We start from the raw sequence: 24413 nt of genomic DNA, 5'->3' as shown, positions 1-24413 counted from the left end.
TTGTGTTGCTCACGTGCAGTGAGCACCGGATGAATCATTTGCTCGATATTGTCATAGATTTGCTGGCTGTTAGTGGTCATCCCAAAGATTGAAGTTGCATGTGGCAGGGGATGGCTCTTGCTGTGTATAGTTTTTCGTGATAATAAAATTGAATCCTATATCTGTTCATAACAGCGCATATATCTGGGACCAGATCTCTAGAGGTTAATCTAGCATTTCAAACTGACTGAAATCCATAAAGCGTTTCTTACTTATAGAACCCAGTAATCCACTGAAGTGGATTTTCTACTTGAAAAATGTAACTCAAAATAGAATGAAAAGTGAAAACTTGCACAATTACTATTATTTTGTTGGTGTGTGCTGCTATTAAGAACAAATGGAAGTGTTTTAACTTTTAAGTAGATTCTGAGGCAAGAGTAGGTCAGATTTAGGTGTGTTTGTTTTGTTTAAACATTGCTTTCTGAAAATTATTAAAACTACTTTGGCTTGATATGGCAGATTCCATTTTTAAAGAATGTGTTCCTGGGATCAGTGTAACATTCTTCCTTCATAAACTCTTGGCATCATCAACAATGGCCAAGATCTGTGGAGGTCGGCATGGAATTTAGTCTGTGAGAGTATATTCAGGGTTGCAGGAGAATTTGTAATCATGGCATTCTGAGTTGGAAACCCAAACTGACAAACAGCAGCTACTTACACATAAATATATGTTCATAGAAAGCCTTCTCTCATGTAAGATATTCCCTTCACACCTATGAAACTCTGCACAGATGGGTTGCAGCGCCAGGCCTGTGGAGGGTGGTGTGTAAATATTTCACTATTTACTAGCAAGTCATTAAGTCAGTGAAACCTCATAAAATTCCAACTTCCAACATGAGAGTTATGTACTATTTTGTTGTGTATTTTTTTCATTTTAAAAAGTTATTTGAACTGAGGGAGAAACTCCAAAAGGAAGTCAATATTTGTTCACACTTACTTAGCGTATCAATAAATATCATTACAGTTTGGAAGATTATTTCTTCTCTCTGCTGAGTTAATTCTATGTTAAATCTACTTAAAAGTGCTGAATCAATGCCAAACATTAGGCATCTGCCTTATTAAGTTTTTGGATATTTGGCTGTACTATCTGCTACTTATACAGAAAACAGTACAACAAGATTTTTATGGTGGCAAAAATTGTTTGGATCAATGTTGACTTTGCTGTGTGTGTACATGGGTTTAAAAAAAAGTATCGCTTGGGCACTTGTGGTGGCAGACCCATTAAACAGCAGATAGATTTTTTTTGATGAAAGAATAATGTTATAGAGTTGGAGCAGGACTCTAGCCATTTTATATTGCAAAATGTCTATTTTATACTGACAAACAGAAAACAATGCATCATTCAGTGTATTCTGAGGATTTTTGTTTTAACTAAGTTTGTGCACTGCCAGTGTCCTGACAGTGTATTCCAGAAGCTGTTTCTTTCCATGTGGCTGAGCAGGGCTGAAGCCAGCACCTTTATTGAAGCCTTAAGCACATATGTCATTCCTGGTGCCAGATCTGTTCTTATGTGCCATGGCTGTATGCTAGTTTAAGAGCTCGGAACAAAGCCTGGACTTAGGGGATTCTCCGTGCAGCTGTGTACAAATACTGAGTGCCCACTATTGCCAGTGTTCAGTACTGTGCATTGTGATCATTGTGTCTGTTGGAAACTTTTAGACTTGGTTATGTGAATGAGAGCTGTGAGACTTGTACATTACATTTCTCATAAGCTGGAAGTATGACAAAAGGAAGATTAACCTAAAAACAAGTTTCTAGGAAGCTTCCTGACCTCCAGGATACCACGAAAAATATGTGTGCTACTTGGCATTTAAAAAACAAACAGAAATTTGGCTTCTGAACTTACATCCAAGGTCATATCTCATGGGAAACAGAGCCTAGGGAGGTTGTCCAGCTGCAGGTCAGAGGTTGTTGAACTGCAAATTAACCCGCACACCAAGGTAACATCTCTAGAGAGGCAAGCGGCTTGTGTCCTGGAAGTGTTTTTCCAGACCTGGCATGTGCTGAAGGACAGTTTTACCCTCTCCTTGTGAGAAGATAGGAGAGCCGTGCACATGAGGGTGGGAGCTCAAAGTGTTAGCATTGGACAAAGCAGGGTTTTCTTGAACAAGATGTAAGAAAGTAAGAGCCAAGCTTAAGTTTTGAGCTCATCTTGTTACAAACCTGGCAAGTTAAAATAGCCAGATGATACCACAAAATCCTTGTACCACCTATGTATTTATCTTACTGAGGAAATGAAAATCATAACTGGGTTTGAAACAACACCTCTGCTTTAAACAATAAAAGATATTCCTGGAAATCCCTGTGAAAGTGCAGACTGAGATCAGTCGAAAGGAGAAATATATCTTTACTGATTTAAAGCCTGTATAAGCAGAAGTGGTGGTGCCACCGTGTCTGGCTCCCTGCCTGTAGAGCTAGTGATGAATGGGCAAGGGAATGATTGGAGGAACGATGGGGTTTGATGCGTGCACACAGTCTCCACGCCTCGGATTTCACTGCCATTTTTACTTGGATAATCTTAACATTGTGAACTGGACGAAATAGGGAGGGAGGAGAGCCTTTGACACCCTGACTTCTCCCTTCAACCTGCTGTGTGGCATTTGCAGTGCACTCATCAGCGTGACGCTGCACATGGCAAAGTGGGGTGAATGGGAGGGGGAGAAGGGAGAAAGCACAGAAGAGTAACTGAGAGGCAGGCTGGTGTAACGAGATCCTGCTTTTGTTGCCACTTCTCCCTTTCTGTGCTGACCATATCTGACACCTGCACACATCCATGTTTTGTTACAACCTAAAATTGTTTGTAAACATGCTCTGTGATAGTCTTTGGTATTATGTGTGAGCCAAGGTACCTGAGGAAGCCTCCTAAACTTCCTATCTGTTTGTTTTGTGTTCCCCTCATTGAGCTCACAGTCATAGCTCACTGCTGCCTCCTTGGAAGCTGCTGCTTATTCTCATAACCTCACTGCTTAGCATGTTGCAGTTGCCAAGGAACAAGCAGTAAGCAGCACAGCACCAGTCTTAAAGAGCAGAGCTTCACCATCTCACAATTACTGGTACCACTGCAGAGACAAAGTGGACTATGGCTAAGTCCTGTCCTGTCCCTCTCTTTGGAGGTGGTCTCAGCTGCCTGAAATGGTGCAGGAAGAGCAGTTTTATCCTTCTGCATTGTGGGGAGCATCCTCATCTGAAGAAGGAGAGAGGAGTGAGTCTCCAGCAGCACTAGCTTGCCTCAGTTCAGCAGCCTCCTGTACCTATAACTCTAGCAGACAGCTCACATGGGAAGCTGTGTTCACTATGTTGTTGAGGGCGATGGATGTAATCTACCTGGACTTCGCAAGGCCTTTGACATGGTCCCTCTCCACATCTGTCTCTCTAAATTGGAGAGGTGCGGATTTGAAGGATGGACTGTTTGATGGATTAGGAATTGACTGGCTGGACAGCCAAAGGGTTGTGATCAGTGATTCAGTGTTCCTTCTCAAGGGTCGATCTTGGGGTGGGTGTTCTTCAGCATCCTCATTAATGACATAGAAGATGGCATCGAATGCACCCTCAGCAAGTTTGTGGATGATACCAAGCTGAGCGGTGCAGTTGATATATTGGAAGGAAGGGAAGCCATCCAGAGGGACCTGGACAGGCTGGAGAAGTGAGCCTATGAAAATCTAATGAGGTTCAATAAAGCCAAGTGCAGAGTGCTGCACTTGGGTTGGGGCAATCCCAGGTATTTATAGAAACTGGGGGAAGATTTCCTGGAGAACAGTCCTGCGGAGGGCTTGGGAATCCTGGTAGATGAGAAGCTGGACATGAGCCAGCAGTGTGCTCATGCAGCCCAGAAGGCTGTGTTTTGGGCTGCATTAAAAAAGGTGTGGCCAGCAGGGAGATGGAGGTGATTGTCCCCCTCTATCTGGCTCTGGTGAGACCCCATCTGCAGTACTGCATCCAGGCCTGGGGCCCCCACTACAGGAAGGATGTGGAGCTCTTGGAGTGGGTCCATAGGAGGGCCACTAAGATGATCAGAGGGCTGCAGTCTTTCTATGAAGAAAGATTGAGGGAACTGGGCTTGTTTAACTTGGGGAAGAGAAGGCTCTGGGGAAACTTCATTGTGGCCTTCCAGTACTTGAAAGGAGCATATAAACAGGAGGGGGAATGGCTGTTTATGAGAGTGGATAGTGATAGGACAAGGGGGAATGGTTTTAAACTGAGACAGGGGAGATTTAGGTTAGATATTAAGAGGAAGTTCTTCACACAGAGGGTTGTGATGCACTGGAGCAGGTTGCCCAAGGAGGTTGTGGATGCTCCATCCCTGGAGGCATTCAAGGCCAGGTTGGATGTGGTTCTGGGCAGCCTGGTCTGGTGGTTGGTGACCCTGTATGCAGCAGGGGGGTTGAAACTGGATGACCACTGTGGTCTCCTTTTCAACCCAGGCCATTCTATGATTCTATGACAAACAGACATTACACATGGAAGAAGAGAGGCAGTTTTTTTTATATTTTGTTGTCCATGTACCAAGTGGTTTATGAAATCTTCAAGCGCACAAGCAGAGCAAGCAGAATTTTGCCAATAGAAAGTGTTTGAAAGACAAAACAATGTCTGATTTAGCATTTCTGTAGCCTCTCTTCCTATGTGGCCAAATAAATATGAAGACATATGGAAGTCATTCACCTTTTCCATGAGATCTGGTTGCATGCCCACTGTGATATGCGCAGGGAGCTGTCACCTACTGCCACACTGACACATCCCTTCGTGTCTTGCATGCTTTCCTTGTACTTACTGAAAAATTCTGAAAAAGTCTCAAGATTGCATTAAAGCTGAGCAACACTTCCAGGATGCCTTGAGGAAAATACAGGCATGTTTGTTCAATTGTCTGAATGGGAGAAGCCCATTAGCAATGTTGGGCTCAGTGTTTGAATCATTTAAAATGATCACAATACAATTAAGATCTGTCATTTTATCATCCTTCTCCCAGATGTACATAATCAAATCCACATAGTTAGTGTAAATGACACTGGCACATCTCAAGTTCTTTTAGTGCAAGACTAGTACTACAGACTTCTGTGCAGGCCACTATTTATCCTCTCCTCAGCTGATGCACTGCAACATCTTCAACTGTTACAAACCACATATTTTAGAGGGAAGTTGTTGGCAGACCCAGACTGCCTATGGAGCATGAAATAGAGTCTTCGGACCTCCTCAGCAGCCCTCATCGTCACAGGAGAGAACTAGGTTCCCCCAGTGGGCTCTCATTTTCAGCTCCAGGCCAGGTAAAAATCTGCCACTTCAGTGGGAATGATGGGCTCTGGTGTTTTCCTGATAGACATCATGTTAGTATCCCCTTTCAAAAGCACTGGCTGTAGCTTGAATGTTTACATTGCTAATGCTCTGGGTGCAGGTAATGGCAGATTAAAACATGACCAGCATGTTCAAAAGGTGCACTGGGAGGTAATCTCTGTTTGTAGTGAAGAAGGAAAGGGAAGGAATCGTTTGGGCACAAAAACAGAGGGATAAATTTGATCTTTAATCTAAAAGAACCTGACAGTAAGCCAAGAGTCCCTTAGGAATCTCTTTGTCTCATTACCCTTGTAAATCTGAAACGTAGTAGCACTATTCCAGAATGAGTCAATGAGGATAGAGTTCTTGCATTTTATGATGTGTTCGGTATTAGTGTGAAAGATGCAAGGTGGCAGGGCTGGGAGAGCTTCAGGAGCTGTTATCCTCATTTGCAGTAGTCTAGATAGCAACTTCAGGAGGATGGTTTGTGTGTGTACATGCTGATGTGTAATTTTGAGACTGGGATGTTTAAAGGAAAAGCAGTGCCAAATATCTTTGGTTTACAGCAGGGAAGCATGGATGAAGGTCAGTATCACTTACCTGAGTCAAGAATACAAATTTAGGGATTAGCGATGCACTTTAAAGCACAATATTAGTCTTCCATTCAAAGACAGACTGAAATATCTTAGTAGTTTTCATGCTGTGGTGTTTCCTCGAGTTATTTGACATGGTTCATCTTCAAAGTGTTTTACAGAATAAATGCTGCAAGGATGGTTTCACCCCTCAGCATGGCTTTTTCTGGCACATAGGTCTGCTATGGAATGAATGAGGAAAAAAATGCCCGCTTAAATGTTAAAACAGGATCAGAGAGGGGGAGTATTCTTCAGTACTGGAAATATGCCTACAAAGTCTTCAGCAGTTTGCCTTCTCAGGGGTTGGGTGGTCTCCTCTGTTTCCCTACTAGGATAAACACAATTGTTTATTTGTTATGTTAACTGTTCAATCAGATGCCAGTGGTTTAAGATATGGATTTAAGATCTTTGCATGTCCTTGCTGATCACATATGTTAAGACACAAAACAATGAGTCCTGGTTTGATTTTTCTAATTGATTTCATTCAGAGTCAAACGGGGACTTGCAAATCCATGCTTTGACAGAGTAGGTATACATCAGCACATGGGCTCCTGTGGGCTGCCCTGCTGGGTGAGGCACAATGAGGACATGCACAAAACACCAGTAAAGCCCGGAGGCATTGTGTACAGAGTTGTAGTAGAATCACAGAATTAGAACCACAGAATTATTTGGATTGGAAGAGGCCTTAAAGACCATCTATCTCCAACCCCCCTGCCATGGGCAGGGTCAGACCTGTTCTAGCCTGGTTTTGAACACCTCCGAGGATGGGGCATCCACAGCTTCAACAACCTTATGCTTGGTGTGCATTTTTTCACACTGACTTTGTACCATCTCCCTTTCCAAATTTTCTCACTTTTTTCCTCCTGCTGCTCTGTTTTATCTCCAGATTTTGCTGAAGGAAACATTCACCATAAGGCCCTGCTGATCTCAGTGACTGTCTGTAGTATACTTCTGGTGCTTATCATCATATTCTGCTACTTCAGGTAAATAAGGAACATTTTATCACCTCATTAGCATTCTTCCCAACTTCTGTTTTTTTGTGGACTCAAAATTTTGAAAATTTAAGATTGGCCTCTTGGGAAAAAAAAAAAGAAAAATGATGTAATTTTATCATGTGAAAGGAATCTGTACTTTGTTCATGTTATTCACAGGCATATCTCAGTGTTGTATTCCATGTATAATCTTTCACCCAGGATCATAAGAAGCTTTCCAGTTTGAAGCACAGACTGCTCTTTAGTGAAGCTGAGAATGCCACAGTACAAAGTTTATACAGAACAAAAAAACTGAGGCTTCTCAGTGAGTTTATGTGGTGAGGATATTAAAAAAGAGGAGAATACTGAAATGTTAAGCATGTCTAGAATATCATCATAATCTACATACGTTTAAATAATTCTTTGTGTTTTTTAAATACTCCCAAGTCCCACGATTGTTCTTCCTTTTACTTTTAAAAGACCCACTGCAGTTGGTAAACAAAATTTCGCATTTATTTTGTCTGTGCTTTAAAGTTCTGAAAGAAAAGCATCTCTTAGCTTTGCAAGCTCATAGCATGCTGCACAGTCTTTGAGTTTTATTACATAGAGGTTTGATGCTGAAAACGATTTGTTAGAAATAAAACTGAAAATATTGGTCAGAGAAGCTGAGGAAGCCGTGTGTCTATATATGACACACGTGTGGAGGATAAGGTTCTTTACCCTTTGTACCCGTGCTCATTATGTTGGAAGCTAACTTTGGTGTACCAATGGCAGGTATAAGCGGCAAGAGGCCAGGCCCCGCTACAGCATTGGACTGGAGCAGGATGAGACCTACATTCCCCCTGGAGAGTCCCTGAAGGATCTGATTGAGCAGTCCCAGAGCTCCGGCAGCGGCTCCGGGCTCCCTCTCCTGGTAAGGAAGCAGCATTATCTGAATGTCAGTTCACAGGGAAAAAGGAGTGAAGAGAGAAAACAAAATGATGCGCAAGAAATGTATTTTTTTTAATGTTTGAAAGGAGGCGCTGTGTCTTTAAGGTTTGTCTTTCATTTATTTTTATATTTTATTTTCTCCTAGAATTGTCAAGGATTTAAGCTGACGAACAACTGCGTTAGAATCAGGAGAATTTTTTTTTCTCCTCATGTATGCTCAGCCAAAAATACTACTTGTTCTGTTTTGTTTTCTTTTTAATTCCTCTCTTAACTTAGAATACCACAGGGTAAATAGAGACCAACAGAGACCACAGAAATTTATCAGGATTTACCCCAGTGCAAATGACAGCATTTAGCCTGCAGTCTTATTTTCTCACTTTTTACATGCAACACACAATAGCTTTTCCAACACTGACATGTAGGCTTTATGTGAAAGAAATTGCAATTCATTGAATGTGGAACCTTTTTATGTGCAGACTTCACTTTGCATTCAGAAGTCAAGAATGAATTATTTTACCTTGTACTGAGGTAATCTCAAAGGTTAAAGGCATGGGAATGGAGTGAGCTTTACCATTATTTCTGAACTGACTGCAGGATGTCTGAACCCCCTCAGCTCACATGCCAAAAAGGCAATGGATTTACTTTCTGCAGGAAAACAATTCTGTTCAGCAGTTTGTTTTCTCAAGGGCTATTGTTGCTTTTTAGCACTGAAAGAACGGCACAAATTAGATTTCAGTTTCTTTTTTTCAGAAATTGTATGTCTCTATACTCTTCCAAACTGATTAGTTTGTAGTGGTCCTATTACTGGTGATGTTGCCCAAATTCCAAGTACTGTCTATTGTTTTTTTTGCCCTCACATCTTGTTTTCTAAACCTAAAAGAGAAAAATAAATGGAAAACTTTATTTCCTTGAAATGAGGCAACAGATTGAGTGGCTGGCTAAAAGTGGAGTCAGTTTGGCCTCAGTTTGGTTGTGGATGCCCTGTCTCTGGAGGTGTTCAAAGCCAGGTTGTAGAGGACCCTGAACAGCCTGGTCTAGTATTAAATATCGAGGTTGTGACAAGAAAGCTGGAAAAAAAACATGACAACATGACAAAAGTTTGTGCTTTATACTTTCTTCCATCTCGATGAGCCTCAGCTGGTTGAAGGTGGGATCTGTGGTCTTACTGCTGTCTCTAGCTCTCTCTTTGCCTATGAAAACATGCATTTTTCTTTGACTTTCCCTTTAAATAGTCATTTTCTTTGGAAGAGAAGAAAAATGAGAGCTACAGTGAAACTTGCCCATAATAATAAATGTTTGTTGTGCTTCTCAGACAGCTACAACCACTACATGCTCACTGGAAGTACACAGCTTAGTACCTCTGGGCCCATGCCTGAAAGAAACATATAGGAAGCACCTAGCAATAATGCTGTAGACTATATTGCGGAAGAATTTGTTTTCAACTGCTTTATTTTTTATTCAAGGAATGAAACTTCCAAAGCTATTATTTCAGGAACATAACCCACACATTTATTTCAAAATGTAAGTTTATGATAAACAGTATTGTCTTCCTCCTATGCAGAAAATTTATTCCAATGAGTACAGGTATTACACCAAAAATAAGCATTAACCAAGATTTTATCTAGATTTTGACACTCAGCAAACATTCTTTTTGTGGGCTGTTTGACAGAAAAGTTTACTGCAGGTCGAATGCTGCCAATCAAGTTTTAAACCAAAAAAAAAATTACAGCAAATTGTAACTAAAAAGCTTTGAGCCAATAAGCTCAGGTACAATCAAGTCTGCATGAGCAAGCAGAACCCCACTGCCCAACACAAGATGTTTATGCAAAGCTAATGCCTCAGTGTACCCATGTTCAAAATCAGGGAAGGAGGTAAAATGCTGAGTACATAAATGACAGAGAAATCAGAGTTCCTTCTCTGCCTTTTCGTGTATGTTTTTTTTCTAATTTCTCTTCCAATGAATTTTGCTTTTCAATAGACTGCACCCCAGCCTTAGGAATAAGGCCTCTGTTCAAAATGTTGAAATTACAAAAAATTTGCTTGTCTGAATTTTAGTTTGCATTAGATGGAGACATTTAACTGAAGATCAGAAAAGCAGAATGCAGGAGTTAGAAATAGTTGGCGGTTGGATTGATTGCAGTCAAGGAAAGGAAACAATGGGACATGGGGACCTGGTTGGTCACACAACTCAAGTAGCAAAACAAAATCTAGAAATAAGTAAAGAAAATCACTAAACAATTAGCATGGATACATCATTCAGCATACTTACAGAATTAGTTCATCTAGCATTTTTTGATTAACTGCTTTGTTCTAAAAATTATAATCAGATTCAAGAAAGGGCTAAATTCCTTAAAATAATATAAATTGTTCACTGTAAATCTCTGACTAGTTCTAGCAAAAGCAAACCAAGTTAAGGCCCTCACATAGTATTCTGCTGCCTGAAAACCCATAACAGAGATGTGTTTTTCGTTTTCTTAATGTAATATAATAAGGAACTTTTCATCATTAAGTATTGTAATTTCATGTACTTTATGATGCCATTACATATATTTGCACAAATTGAGTTATTTGGTATAACAGCATTATTGTTCAGGATGCATTTTTAAAATGGGCGGAATAGAAAGCAACAATGCTAAAATGACATTACAAAATGTTAAAGCAAAATTCCAATGTAATGTAACTATTGTTCAATCACTATATAGGAGTATAAAGGAGAATGAATCAATTTTAAAAATTCAGTCTGATCTGTTTTTGGCTATCACTGATGTTAATAAAAAAGAATGGCATTGCAGCCATCTTGGAACCCTAGTTAAACGTTGCAGGGCTGAAAAAATGGGATTGTATGTAAATTGAAACAGAAGAAAGCTGGAACTTTTGAAATAGCTTTACATAAATGTCATTCTTTGAATTTTTCTTCTTTGAATTCTCCAACATGAAAAACAGTAATTTATTTACGAAACAAATGGCTATAGACCTTACTTACTAGCTTTTGAAATTCATCTCGTGACATGCAGTCATACTTCAGAAGGATTGTGGCAGTCCTGCTCTGCATTACCAGATTGACAGTTTCAATGGTCACTCCAGGGATAGCAAAGGAAGCATGATTTTAAAATCAGAGTTTGATCATTTTTGTTAGCCAGGGTTGCAGAAATTCTTAAGATTATGATTTCATAGAGATTCAGACTTGTTGCATTAAGCTGCTCAGGAATTGTGTCTGGGTGGTGGCAAAACCTAGAGACCTCAACATGACTCTTATCCAGATTTTACCCATAGTGTGGGCCAGATGAAAAGCCCTAGAATAAAATGAAATTGCAAAATCTTGTAAAATCCTACAAAACCAAAAATTGTTAACAGTGGTGACATCTTAATGTCCTGTTACATTAAGGAGAGGCTGAGTGAACCATGAACACCAGTGGGTCGTGTTGCAATATCTATTTAAGTTTTCTTCTATGAGCTTGCAGAAATACATCATCTTCAGACATGCTGCAATTCTATGTTATTTTCAATTTGTCCAAGACTTTTTGTCATCATAAATGTTCATTAAATGTAGAATCAGCCCATCTACTATGCATAGTCTGTCAATATGTGATGTATACCTCTACAAAGCTGCTAAATAAATGCATTGACCTTCTGCTAGAGCTGGACAAATGCTTTCATTTTTACATCAGTTCCCAGTAAAATGAATGCAGGCACTTGGGTTGTAACTGGGTAAGTAATGGTTAAGGCTCCAAATAACAAATTAATATTTTGAAATTATTAGTCATAGGATTTTCAAGGAAGGTCATAGGAAGCTGTTCACAGTAATTTCAGTGATCTTGAGTCTGTCTCAAAGGTGTTGAGTAGGTAAGCCTTTGGAAATGAGATAGGAAGGTTTCTTCTCAGGGACAGGAATGGCCTCACTAGTGCTGTCTCTTGGGGAGAGATAAGGAGCATCCATATGGCAAAATTTTGTTGAAATCTGTTTTGCAACTGCTGCGTATTCTGCTGTTCAGAGAAAAAAGAAGGACTGAGATGAAGGCAGAAAATTTCTGCAGAACGCATTCTCATTGCGAGTCTTGGCATTTTACAGGTTCAGAGGACCATAGCAAAACAGATTCAGATGGTAAAACAGATTGGAAAAGGTCGCTATGGGGAAGTCTGGATGGGAAAGTGGCGTGGCGAAAAGGTAGCTGTCAAAGTGTTTTTTACCACAGAAGAGGCCAGCTGGTTCAGAGAAACAGAAATCTACCAAACTGTCCTGATGAGGCATGAAAATATTCTCGGTGAGTGAAATTAAAGATCATCATTTGATAGTGATGGCTTTCTTAAATTTAATTACTGTATATTTGTCATTGTCTGATGCCCTTTCTTATGTGCTTTGTTACCTGCTGTGCTCTGCAGTTAGTCACCCTGCACTTTTGAAAAGAAAAAAGCTTGAAGTATTACTGTGCAGGTAAAAAATAATATGGGGACATGGCTATTGCTCGAAAAATCAGACATCTGGCTCTGCCACCTGTGTTTGAGTATCTAGGCTTTCTGAAAATGTGTAAAGAGCTAAAGGTGAGGCATAGCTGCATGTATGTAACGTAAAAGAAAATGAGTGTGTTGTTAAAATAAAAACTATGGAAGTGGTTGACAGTTCAGACTCCTGAGCAGTCAAAAATGCCTTGAGAAGAATTAACTTGCTATTGCTTTTTTCAGGATTCATTGCAGCAGACATTAAAGGCACAGGCTCTTGGACCCAACTGTATCTGATCACTGACTATCATGAGAATGGCTCCCTTTATGATTATCTAAAATCAACCACCCTGGACACAAAAGGCATGCTAAAACTGGCTTACTCCTCTGTTAGTGGCTTGTGCCACCTACATACGGAGATCTTCAGTACCCAAGGCAAACCAGCTATTGCCCACCGTGATCTAAAAAGTAAGAACATCCTGGTGAAAAAGAATGGAACCTGCTGTATAGCAGATTTGGGCTTGGCTGTTAAATTTATTAGGTGAGTAGAGCTAAGCATGGTGAGGGAAAGTTGGGTAAGAGCCACATGCTGGTTGTGTTGTATGCATGAGTTTGCATGTGGGAGCTAGCACCTGTGTCTTGTGTGCATCACTTCCATGCAGTGCTCACCCATACGTGAACTGCAGCTGTCTGGGTGAATGTTGCAAAAACACATACCCCAGGTGTAGAAGCAATTGCTTTCCAGTAATTGTGCACATCCATTGCATTTGTGTAAACATTCAGTTTTCATCTCTGAATGCTCACTATCAACCTGGCGTATTTTAACTGCCTTTGTTAAAAGGACTTTGCACAGGCAGATTGAATTCACATCAGCAAACTTGTCACTGAAGCTATCAGCTTGTCTGATAACTAAACAATTCATAGATAACTTATATCTAGAATAATACTAATCATTTGCACATGTTGCTAATTGGGATTTATTGAAAAGCACCCCATTTGGGCTGTGTTTTGTTTCATTTCCAACAAATCAAATTGCTAAAGTACAGATTTGATTTTTGAAATGGCTTTTAAATTTGATTTTTAAAAATGGTTATGTGTTTAAACAACTTAGAAGGAGCAGACAAGTAGGACTTGCTTGCTCCAGGGATTCATAAAGAAGTCATTTCTCTCTGACAGCTGCTTGCTCTGCTCACAAAGAGCCTGAGCTCAGTGCTGGTCCCAATGGAGATGTGTGTTACGAATGCTCTGATTTTTCCAAGCACAGAAATGTGGCCATAGACTGAAGGTTTCCATTTCAGAGGTCAGCTTTGAAACTGTGGGCTCCCTTAAGTATGTATGTATAAAAAAATCTCTACAGATCTTGAAATTATTCAGAATGTAAGAGAAGATAGTTTAATGTGCCCTTCTCACTAGCAACTTATATGCCAGCTTTCTTGATGAGGTCTTTCCTTTATGAAGCTGACATTTCTGTAGGAGATGAGAAATGAACAATTTTACATTGGGGAGCAGGGGCCTGCAAAACAGTAAGTAAGGAAATACCCTGTTCACTGTAAAAGTTTCAGGGAAGAAATTCATCCTTTGTAGGCATACTTTAACTGACAGATACAGGGTAGCATACTGCTTAGGTCTAAAATGGGAACTGGGAAAGACCAAGGCAAGCTATGTAACTCATTATCTGAATGGAATTTACTTTGCATAGCTTGTTTTTGCATAGCTTGCATAAAGAATCCTTCCTTAGCATTTCCCAGGCAAGAACCAGAAAAAAAGTGGTTGAATGGGATGTATCGCATTGAGCATAATGAGTTCAGTAAAGCTTTTTGCTTTTCTCATTTTATTCAAAATCTGGTGAGATAGCACAGGTCACTAGATTTATGTTAGTTCTTGGAGGGATACACAAATGCAACCACCATATGTATGATTTAATGACTGCGTGACTGGTTGTATCTGAGATCTGGCTTTTATGTGTCATTTTCATACTTGTAGGTGAAGAAAATTACAGTTGTGTGATAATTCTCTGAGATTTTGTTGTATCGGTCACATTTAAAAGATTCAGATTTGGAAGGTGAGGAAATCGAAACAGACCTTTCTAAATAAGCCTCAGTGTATGCCTGACACTAAACTTTTGAACACTTTAAAATTGCTACAGTGAAATCTTAAGTAATAATGAGAAAAAAAAAATCCAGTCACACATTTACTGAGTGTTTGCTTCCTGTTAGAAACACATTGTCTCTTCTGGTCGGTGTGTGAGAAGTGACGCCTTTGGTTAGATTTTTTTACACATTTCCATCTGTGTGTTTGTACTCTGTGATGTGTAGAGCAGAGAGAGATCAAACATAATGCGTGCGCAAAACATAGACTCTTCTTCATTGCAGACCTGATTTTCTATATCTAAATGATACTGCTGGAGCTATTTAGTGTCCTCCAATAATTACTAAGACTAAAGCATTATGTGGTGGAGTATGTTAAGAAAATAGCATTTAATGAAGATTTGATTGTTATCACCAGCATTAGAGTTCAGTCTAATGCTAATGAAATTTCACAAATGTTACAGCATCCCTGTTGAGTCTTATCTCCATTGTGGTTCTCATTTGGATGCTTAATACTGCCTGAGGCAAGTCAGCCTTTTAGGAAGAGTTGTGTTCACACTAAGAGGCTTTCTTTGTAAGATTTGTTCCATTAAGATTATGCACTACTTTTGACCTTGTTTGAGAGTGGATGTGGTCTGAATTTAATACTTCTCCCTTCTCAGTTACTTTCTTTTCAATCTACTTTTATAGCATATTTGATGCCTTTTTTTTACTTCTCTTTATTTTAGTGATACAAATGAGGTAGACATCCCTCCAAACACCCGCGTGGGAACAAAACGCTATATGCCTCCTGAGGTGCTGGATGAAAGCTTGAACAGAAATCACTTTCAGTCGTATATCATGGCTGATATGTACAGCTTTGGACTCATCCTTTGGGAGATAGCCAGGAGATGTGTGTCAGGAGGTAAATGACAGTCATACCTATTTGATAGCCGGGAATTTGCTTTTAATTGTGTAAGTGAATACTATGATTTGATTGTAAGCCCTAATGTTCCAGTACAACCTTTTCCCTCTTTATTATTTTTAATGTAATAAATACATGGATAAACTTTGCATGTAATTCTCTTAATTTCTCTTTTCTACTTGAAACTTACTTTAAAGCATCTGTCAATGCTACTGCGAGAGCAAAGATTTATACTGTATTTTAGTGGCTTGTTTGAAGGCAGCAGATGCTTGCACTGTGGAAGGAGTTTGAGACTAATCTTGGTGCTTTTTCTAAAGACAACACATTTTTTCTGGACTGGAGGCATTCAGCTATTTTAGCAGCAAGAACATAGTGAATTTTTCTTTTTCTTGGAGTTAAATATAAGAAGAAATATAAACAGTTTGGGAGGATGCAGCACTGCTATTTAAAGTAAATAATCTATTTACAAGGCAAGTAGAAAAAAAAACAGGAGGAAGTGGCACTTATTACATCATTTGTTGTACCAGTCATGTGCCTCATTTCCTTCTGGTATTGGGCATTCAAGCATGAGGAGAGTGATGAAGCAATGCAGCTAGCTGCAGCTTTAGGGTGAAGAACTCTTCTTGTCTGTATAGACCATGTGTGTTTTCTGCACGTATTGTTCAGTGTAGTACAGAAATGATGGCTGTTATTACCTCTATTTTGCCACTGAGGAGATTTAAATGCAGAGAAATGACTTGGCAGCAGTTACACACCAGATTGGTGGCGAATAAAGAGCAGAGCACATCTCTTGGGCCTGTGTTACCTTCGCCAGACTTTATTGATTTTTAAAGCCTCACAGTGTTGTGCTGAATGCTTGCTGTGGGCTCACCTGAGAGGAGCTGAATTTCACTGGTGAGCAACGTGATCCCTGTATTTGCACACTGGTAGAGTAAATTGCAGTGATTTTGCATACAGTCTGTAATGATATTGTCATCACTGCTGTGCAGAAAGAATGCTTTGCCATTTCCTGAAAAAGCAGGTATTTAATATGTGCCAGATCCACTGATATGAGGTAAACCTAATTCAGAGGTCATTATCTGCATAATTGCTCTGATAGGAGCCCACTGCTAAGAAATTATTCTTTTTTAGCATGACTTATTGGAGCTTGCTAGACTGGACAACAATGATGGAAACTGTCTCACTTGGCAAGTAGCTAATGATTATGTTGGAGCTTGACTGTAACATGAACTTTCACGGTGAAGTCCTTTTTAGAAGTGCATTTAATTGTTAACCACTAGGGGTATTTTCTCAGCAAATTGTGCTTATGCTATCTTTGCTTTAACTCTGAGAAAATCCATTTCAGAAGAAGGAATGGCTGAGATTAGAGGAAGCAGTGGATGAGTAATAAATATGGAGTGCTGGATATGCATGTCCCACTGCCCTACACCAGATAAGAATGGCAAGGGTTAATAAAATAAGTTTGCCCTGCAGTGAAACCATGAGCTAGCTCTTCTTTTATTGCAATGCATTCATGAAACTCAAGCAGGAAAGGCCAAAGTGGAATAATAGTAAGACAAAGTGGACAAAGCTTGGTGCATGGCAGAGGGCAGCACTGTGTGGTCAACAACAAGAGGCTAGTGGAAAATGTCTTCTTCAGTGATGTGCAGCTGCTGTTTTCTTTCAGGAATAGTGGAAGAATACCAGCTTCCATATCACGACCTTGTGCCCAGTGACCCCTCCTATGAGGACATGCGGGAGATTGTGTGCATCAAAAGACTACGTCCTTCATTCCCCAACAGATGGAGCAGCGATGAGGTACCATCCTTTAAAACACAGCTTTGTTGCTTAACAGGGCATGGGCTCAAATTCCTAATATTTTTAATCAGAATGAGTAAATGACATTGACCTAGTTCTGTGCCATTTTGAGTAAGGAGGAACTTCACTGCTGGTGCAACCAGGCTTAGGAAGGAAAGTGATGTTCTCAGAGATGCCCACTGAAGCTGCAGGTGTAGAAAGCCCCAAAGGCTGCTGCCTGTCTACCAGATCATGTATTGACAGCAGGCTGAACCTTTCTAGTCTCTCTGTATTCATCTGCTCATTTTGCTTTCTTTTCCCAGCATTAATAACAATTCAGTGGCTAACCAAACATTTTGGAAGCTAAATTATTTCTTAGTGCTGAGTGCACTGATGGCGTACATGGTGTACTGGCTGCAAATTCAGTAGATACTGGTACAAAGAATGTGATTCCTAAGGTTTTTACCTCAGATTTCTTCTGTCTAGTCAAAATCAAGTCAGCATACAGCTTTTCTGTGATCACAGATGTACAGTCCTGAAAACCTGATTTTAGCATCATTTAACATTAGCATTAGTGTGTGTGATATTATATTTCATACTTAAGGTATTAATATGCAGTGCTAGCACTACATCCAGACTGCACAGAAGAGCAGCCTTTATGTCTTACAGGAGCAGCACTTCTTTGCATTGTAGTAAGGAGGTCTACTGATGCAGCCTTTTGAAAGAGGTGTAGGACTCAGAGTTCTTTCCAGAGTCAAATCTTGATGTAAGGGGAGTGCAGGAGAACCTGAACAGTCTCCACTGAGAGTCTGTAATGAAGCAACATGGTGCTGGTAGAGTCAGAGACAAACCATTGATGTACCAAAATTGCTGACTGCAAAAAGTGATTCTATGGAGGGGTCATTAATCACATTAATTGGTATAGCTTCGTGCTATAAAGTCTTCTACAGTCACAGAAGACAGCTGTCATTTGGGAACAGCACCCTTTAGATGAATTTTTGGAAGGCAAATGAACATTTGAGGTTACACAGATTATGAATAATTTGGGAATGTGAGGGAAAACAAAACAGCCTTTCCTAGTGACTTGTGCCACAGCCTGCAGGAAGGTGTGCCGAGGAACACAGCTTCATGGCAGCTGCTGAGCCTTCAGGCAGGATGGTCACACCAGAGGCAACATGTTTTGTGTCTATCTCTAGGTAGGCTTTAGTGTGCTTGAAAGGAGGTGCCAGCTGCAGAGCAAGGCTGAGTGTTCCTTTTCAAAGCCAGCATCTATGTTGGTTTCCTTAGAAAAGACTCACTTCCCTTTTGTTGGCCACCAGCTGCAGTCTCATCTTCCACTGATTTCCCTTCTGTTTACCCTCACAGTGCCTGCGGCAAATGGGGAAGCTCATGATGGAATGCTGGGCCCATAGCCCTGCGTCCCGACTCACAGCCCTACGAGTCAAGAAAACACTTGCCAAAATGTCAGAGTCTCAGGACATTAAGCTCTGATGAAGCAAAAACAGCTCCTTCTCATGAAGACCCTTGGAAACAGACTTTCTCTTGCAGGCAGAAGTCATGGAGAGATGCTGATAAGTACCCTGATTGCAGTCGTATTTAAGAGCAACTGTTTGTTTGACAGCTTTGAGGAGATAATTCTTAGCAAAATCAGCTGAATTTTGGCATGCAAGGCTGGGAGAGGCTTATCTGCCCTTGTTTACACAGGGATATACAGTTTTAGTAACTGGTTTAAGATTATGCATGTTGCTTTCCATGAAAGCCACTTATTATTTTATTATTATTATTATTATTATTATTTTGATTGTTTTAAAAGATACTGCTTTAAATTTTATGAAAATAAAACCTTTGGTTAGAAGTTAAAAGGATGTATATTGTTACATTAAAAAAAAAAAGGATGAAACTGTGCTGATGATGGAAGCAAAGCGACTTTCTCATTTATAATGAAACTCTTGCACTCCAGCATTTAGAAAAAGAGAGGGTCTGAGCATCTCGGAGAAGCTGCAGTGGAAATCATGCTGAAAGCCACTTCCCTGGCTTTGTCCCACAGCCCTGTGCACGTTGGGGATTGTCCTGCCGCAGACAGAGCCTGGTTATGTCCCTACTGTCATAAATGTGGAGGCAGAATTCTTGTGAGTGCCTGCCCCCAGGGAGGTTGCATCTCATTTAGGATCACCCGAAGCTGTTAGGACACAGCTCCAGCATGTTGCTGCAACACCTCATGTCAGCTGTCATCTCAGTGAGGGTCTGGTTCTTAGCGTTCATCCCAAAACCCCTCTTCACTCCTAGCATCACCAGGCACCAGTTGGAATGCTGCAGCAGGTGTAAATTTAAGACCATATTTTTAGGGTACCAGACGTTGATGAGCATTTTGACATGAAATTATGACTGTTTTTGATGGCTTTTCAGCAACCTTGTAGCCTGCACACGACGAGAGTTTCCACCACCAAGCTGAGACTGTGTAGCATCTCACTGGTAAGAGTTTTTGGAAGAGAAGAGCCTCAGGCAACACAGTTATCTCTGTCTTTTCCTCCATTCTACAGCTGCAGCAATTACTGCCATGTAAAAACTAAAGAGGGAATGAGAGGTAACAGGAGAACTAAATTTTCCCTATGAAGTATTTTTCTGTGGAAAGGTCTCTGTTCTTCACCAGATTATCAAAGCTGAGCTGTATGGGAGCTACCATTGTACACTTAATTATTATTATTATTTTTTTTTGCCCTCCTGTGTCCTGTTTCACATGGTAGTGTTCAGTTTAATTTTGGAAAAGATCTTTACAAATACTGCTTTGATTATGCTAAAACTATTTCAGAAGTAAAATAATTGCCATGTTGGATTTATCCTTAGCATTTATGCAATGCTTTTTTTTTTTTTTTTTTTTTTCCTTTTTGGACAAAACTGATTTATCTATAGTAGGTAGGTAAGTATAATTGGGGTTTAGCTTCAAGGATCCCCGAAGGTATTTCTAGTTTGAAAAATTACCATTTAATTCTTTCAAGCTAATGGAGAAAAATGTGTAAGGTTCAAGAGAAACAGCGAGACTTGCATGATTATGGGTGTTAAAGTTTAATCAGGGGATTTTCATTAATTAGAGTGGTGGGGTTTTTTTTTGTTTTGTTTTTGCTTTGCAGTTTCCCTGCCTGTATCCAAAAATACCAAGCAACACGAAAAGAAAATCTCCGCAAATTAACAGTAAGCCAAATCCTGCCCCAGAGGGGGAATGCTGGTTTCCACTGTCTTTAATAAATAGAATACTTGCAGCAATGAGGCCTGAGTTTGCTGCTCTCTTTGAGTGCTTTTATTTGAAGATTTGTGGACAAAAATAGTACCTTTTTGTCTTAGAGACTTGACTCATAGGGTTTCCATTAATTTTCATTAATTAATTTTACCTTTTGCCTTTGCGCCCTTTCCCTTATGAAACAAACCCGATCTCAAAAGGGCTTGGATTTCTTTGATCTGACAAAGAGAATGGGAAATGCTAATGGCCAGGGTTGGTCCTGCTATGGCTGGTGAGGGGGTAAAACTCATGGAAACAGGGACGTTGTTCTGATTTTCATAACAGTAGGTGGTGGACTTGGTTGGTCCCACACATGGCACGTGCAAGCTCAGTCCTTGCAGGTCCTGGGTAAGCAGTCACTCAGCAGGAAGCCTCTCTCCTGCTCTGTTGTATTTTCCTCAAATACAATTTTTTTTTTTTTTTTTAAACTTTAATGATGATTTATTTCTCTGAAAGTGTTTTGGAGGGGGTTTTGCTGGCTGGTGCCGCCTGCCAATGGTTTACTGGACACAATGGCTCTCCAAGATATGTGCTGTCAGTGTGCTGTGAAAGTGTGCTTGTTCTCTGAACAAGCTTGTTTTTTTTTCAGTCCAGAAGAAATCTGAAATACTGGTTGATAGGTTACATGAAGTGTCTATGTTAAGTGTTCAAGTTAATGTTTAGGGCTTTATATATATATATATATATATATATATATATATATATATATATATATATATACACACACACACACACAGCTGGGTGTCTGGAATAACTTCAGTATGTGGGTTGAGAATAAAATATTATGGATGGTAAAGCACTAAATAAAACATAATATTTATTTATGAAAATGCATAACTGACAAATCACTGCAACGGTGCTATTTAGGAAAATAAATATATATATATGTGTGTATATATAGATGAGGAGACACACACCTGAGAAAGCAGAGGTCTGCATTTATGTGAGTAACTGCCCATTTTCTTCTTAGACGCAAAAGGCTGCACTTTCCCCCTCAAATCTCCTACCCACTATAATCAATGACACTATAAAGGTGTATTTCCTAAGACCTGAAAATGGCTTAAGGCAAGCTTGGAAGTTATTTCTTTTAGCACAGTGACATTTGAGTTGCTGGCTGCAAGGTTGACTTTATGCAATACTTCAGATGAAGTTATTACAGTTTTAAGGTGCCCGGTGACACACATTAGTACATTCATTTTACCAATTATAGACTCTTAATGGCATTTCCAGATTTGGTAGTTTCACAGCGTGCATTGATTTGGGCTTGGAAGTTGGTAGTAAAATTAATTGGTGTTTTAATGCTGTCAGGTTTGGTAATCCAGTTTTCTAATGTGGAAAATTTAGTTCAGTGACTTACTGGCATAGACAAGTTGGCATAGGGAGACAAAGAAAAAAAAATACAACAAAGAGGAAGAGAGAGATGCCACCTAGCAACTGCTATCCTTTCTCTAGCACAGAATTATTTCTATCAAAGAAAAGGTTGATGATGTAAAGACTAAGAAACTAATTTGTGTTCTTTTTTGAGAACCAGTGCCTTATTAAACCTGTAAATACTGTAATTAGAAACCTGGGGAACACACTGTTCTGTTGTATTTGTTCAAATTGTATATGGATGTTTTAACGTTCCCCCAAATAAAATTGTTTCCATCTCCCCATGAAATAGATTGCTTTTATTTCTATTTACTTTTCATGCATTTGAAAAGCACTACCTTTGGGTTTTGTTTCACTGGCTAGATTGTTTTGACCATGACACATTTTATTTATTTGTTTATATAAGATTTTTCCATGGCAAGGAAGTTAACAGTAAGATGTCGTGTATGTTTCATTGGCTTTAAAAAAAAAAAAAAAATGCATAACTCCTTTCACAACCTAGTGAAGAGAGAAATAGTAATTATAAGTGTTATCATTAATAGAGCAGTCTCTTGCATTTTGTGGCTGATTATGAAAATTCATAGAAACTTGGCATTTGAATAATTTTATGTGAGTCTCCTCCCTCCTCCCACCCATTCTTCCCCAGTTTATTTATTAATTATATCTACTTTTTTTAATAGAAAGAAGATGCAGAATGTAATTGTGTGCAGGCTTGTTTTCCCAGCCCAGTGGTTCAGCACTGTGTCGTAACTCCAATATATGTCATATATAACCTCTCTCTAACAGAATAGATAATCATAAGTTGAAACAAAAAAGACAGGAGACAGTGGGCAGAGGTTGCCTGCGTCCTATTTTTAACAGAGAAGCCAGAGGAGGAGTCACTGCCCACTGGAGGCCTCATAGTGACACTCTTCCCTTGAAACCATGTGTATGGGAACTGCTGAGTCACAGCCTGAACTACTGATGGAGCACCTGGGGAAAGGATCCAGTCAGCTGTGGGAGCACAGGTGAATTCACCTGTGTAACTGGAAGGGGTGGAGCCAGGCTGCACCTCTCTCAGACCTCATTTAAGGGCTGACTGCCGTTGGGCAAGGATCTCTGGTTGTGGATCCTTCATTGGTAAAGCTTTCCTCTGCGAACCTGGCATCTTCTGATATGAGTAAGCAATCATCTTCCCTTCTTTTATAGCGCTTCTCTATCATGCTGGTCCTTCTGTCAGCATGCTTTTATTGTAATGCTCTTTCCATCGTATTGATCTGTCCAATTGCTATACCATGGCACACCCTGCTGGTGTCCCACATGGGCAAGGCGGCCTGAGCACCTGGCCACTATTGTAGCTCACATCAGGAATGGTAATAGGAGGAAATTAAAATTAAGATACTAAATCCTACAAAAGCTTTCTGTAATCCAAGCCCAGGACAGGCTAATTATTGTAAAGTTGTGTCCTATTCCAGCTGGCCTTCAGGATCCAGCAAACCTGGCACAGAAGCTTATTGCCAGTTTCTCAGCTTTTGGGCTGTTCTGGGCTGTGTTCTGCCTTTTTTTTTTTTTTTTTTTAATTTATTTATTTGATTTTTTTTATTTTTTATTTGCACAGGCCATGGTAAGCAGGACAGGCTCTGACTTCTAGCATGCAGCTGGAAGTTTCATGGGGGCCATTCCTCACCAGCACCCCATGAAGGGGCAGCCCCATATGGCCATCTCAGCCATACACCTGATGATGTGTTTTCCTACCTGTTGCTTTTTGCCATCTTTGACTGTGGTAAAGAAATGCTGCACTAGAAGAATTACCCAAAGTGATTCTTCCCCAGGTCTCTGGCTGTTCTCTGTGGGGAGATGGGCTTGAGGTGAGAGCTAGTGTACTGAACAATATAGTGCAAGAAAAGCTATATTACAAGGAGATTTTATGCACGGAAGCATTTCTTTTGAATAGTTTGTTGATGTTTTAATTAAACTAAATTAAAGGCCCCTTATTCCTTCCAACCAGGAACTAAACAATGGAACACAAAGTAGTAGCATATTTTTTTTTTCCAGTTGCTTATAAATATAATTTATTACCTGTTTAAAAATTCTTTCTTACACTTTGTACATGTCAGGCTGACAGAATAAATGCAGGCATTTACAAACAGAGGAAAGGAGAAAAAGGGAGGGGGGTAAGAGGCACACTCAGAACTAGTAAACCACACCTCCACTGTACAGCAATACAAATAATGCAATGGCTAGCACTTCTCCGGTAGTAAGTCTTTAGAAAAGGAGTTGCATAGAAGATACAGCAATAGGGAAATCAAAACCAAAATACTTCTTCATGTCTGAATAGCAAAGAAAACAAATCCCACAAACCCTGGCAGACCTGCAAAGGTGAGAACTGTGAACAGGAGGAAGAAACATAGTACATCTCCTCGGCCTGGATCACACAGGACCCAGAAGAATTGGGCCCTCCTTGGACACTTTATGAAGGTACAAAAGTAAAGTACTTTGCACTTTATAAAGGTACAGCCTTTACATTTTCTCTCTCTTCAATGTTAACAAACAGAATATATGTTATCAAACAAGTTGACCACACAGACATGCCAAAATGGTAATGCCATGACTTTTTAACTGTGTTATGCACCCTCCTTTGACATACAGTATGGGCTCACTCTTCAGGGAGCTTTTTGCAAAGCAGACCTGTAAGATCGATGGGAGAAGACTGTTTTACTTCTCAATCTTTGTAATTTTATTTACTTT

General features: G+C 39.9%; 1 protein-coding gene across 9 annotated transcripts in view; it reads left to right on the top strand.

Moving 5' to 3' along the window:
* Positions 1-20997, top strand: part of BMPR1B (bone morphogenetic protein receptor type 1B) — a 234603-nt gene extending 213606 nt beyond the window's left edge. For all 9 annotated transcript variants that reach the window (XM_052682136.1, XM_052682133.1, XM_052682138.1 and 6 more), the window contains 7 exons: positions 6823-6919; positions 7682-7820; positions 11907-12099; positions 12518-12815; positions 15090-15265; positions 16932-17062; positions 18407-20997. In XM_052682136.1, coding sequence (XP_052538096.1) covers positions 6823-6919; positions 7682-7820; positions 11907-12099; positions 12518-12815; positions 15090-15265; positions 16932-17062; positions 18407-18532 — 1160 coding nt within the window. In that variant the 3' untranslated portion in view covers positions 18533-20997. The remainder of the gene's footprint in view (positions 1-6822; positions 6920-7681; positions 7821-11906; positions 12100-12517; positions 12816-15089; positions 15266-16931; positions 17063-18406) is intronic.
* The last annotated feature ends 3416 nt before the right edge of the window (positions 20998-24413 follow it).

This window comes from Tympanuchus pallidicinctus, unplaced genomic scaffold (genome assembly GCF_026119805.1).
Source record: "Tympanuchus pallidicinctus isolate F22 unplaced genomic scaffold, pur_lepc_1.0 scaffold2, whole genome shotgun sequence".
NCBI lineage: Eukaryota > Metazoa > Chordata > Aves > Galliformes > Phasianidae > Tympanuchus > Tympanuchus pallidicinctus.
Note: the sequence above shows the minus strand (reverse complement) of the source record. Positions and strands in the feature narration are given on the sequence as shown.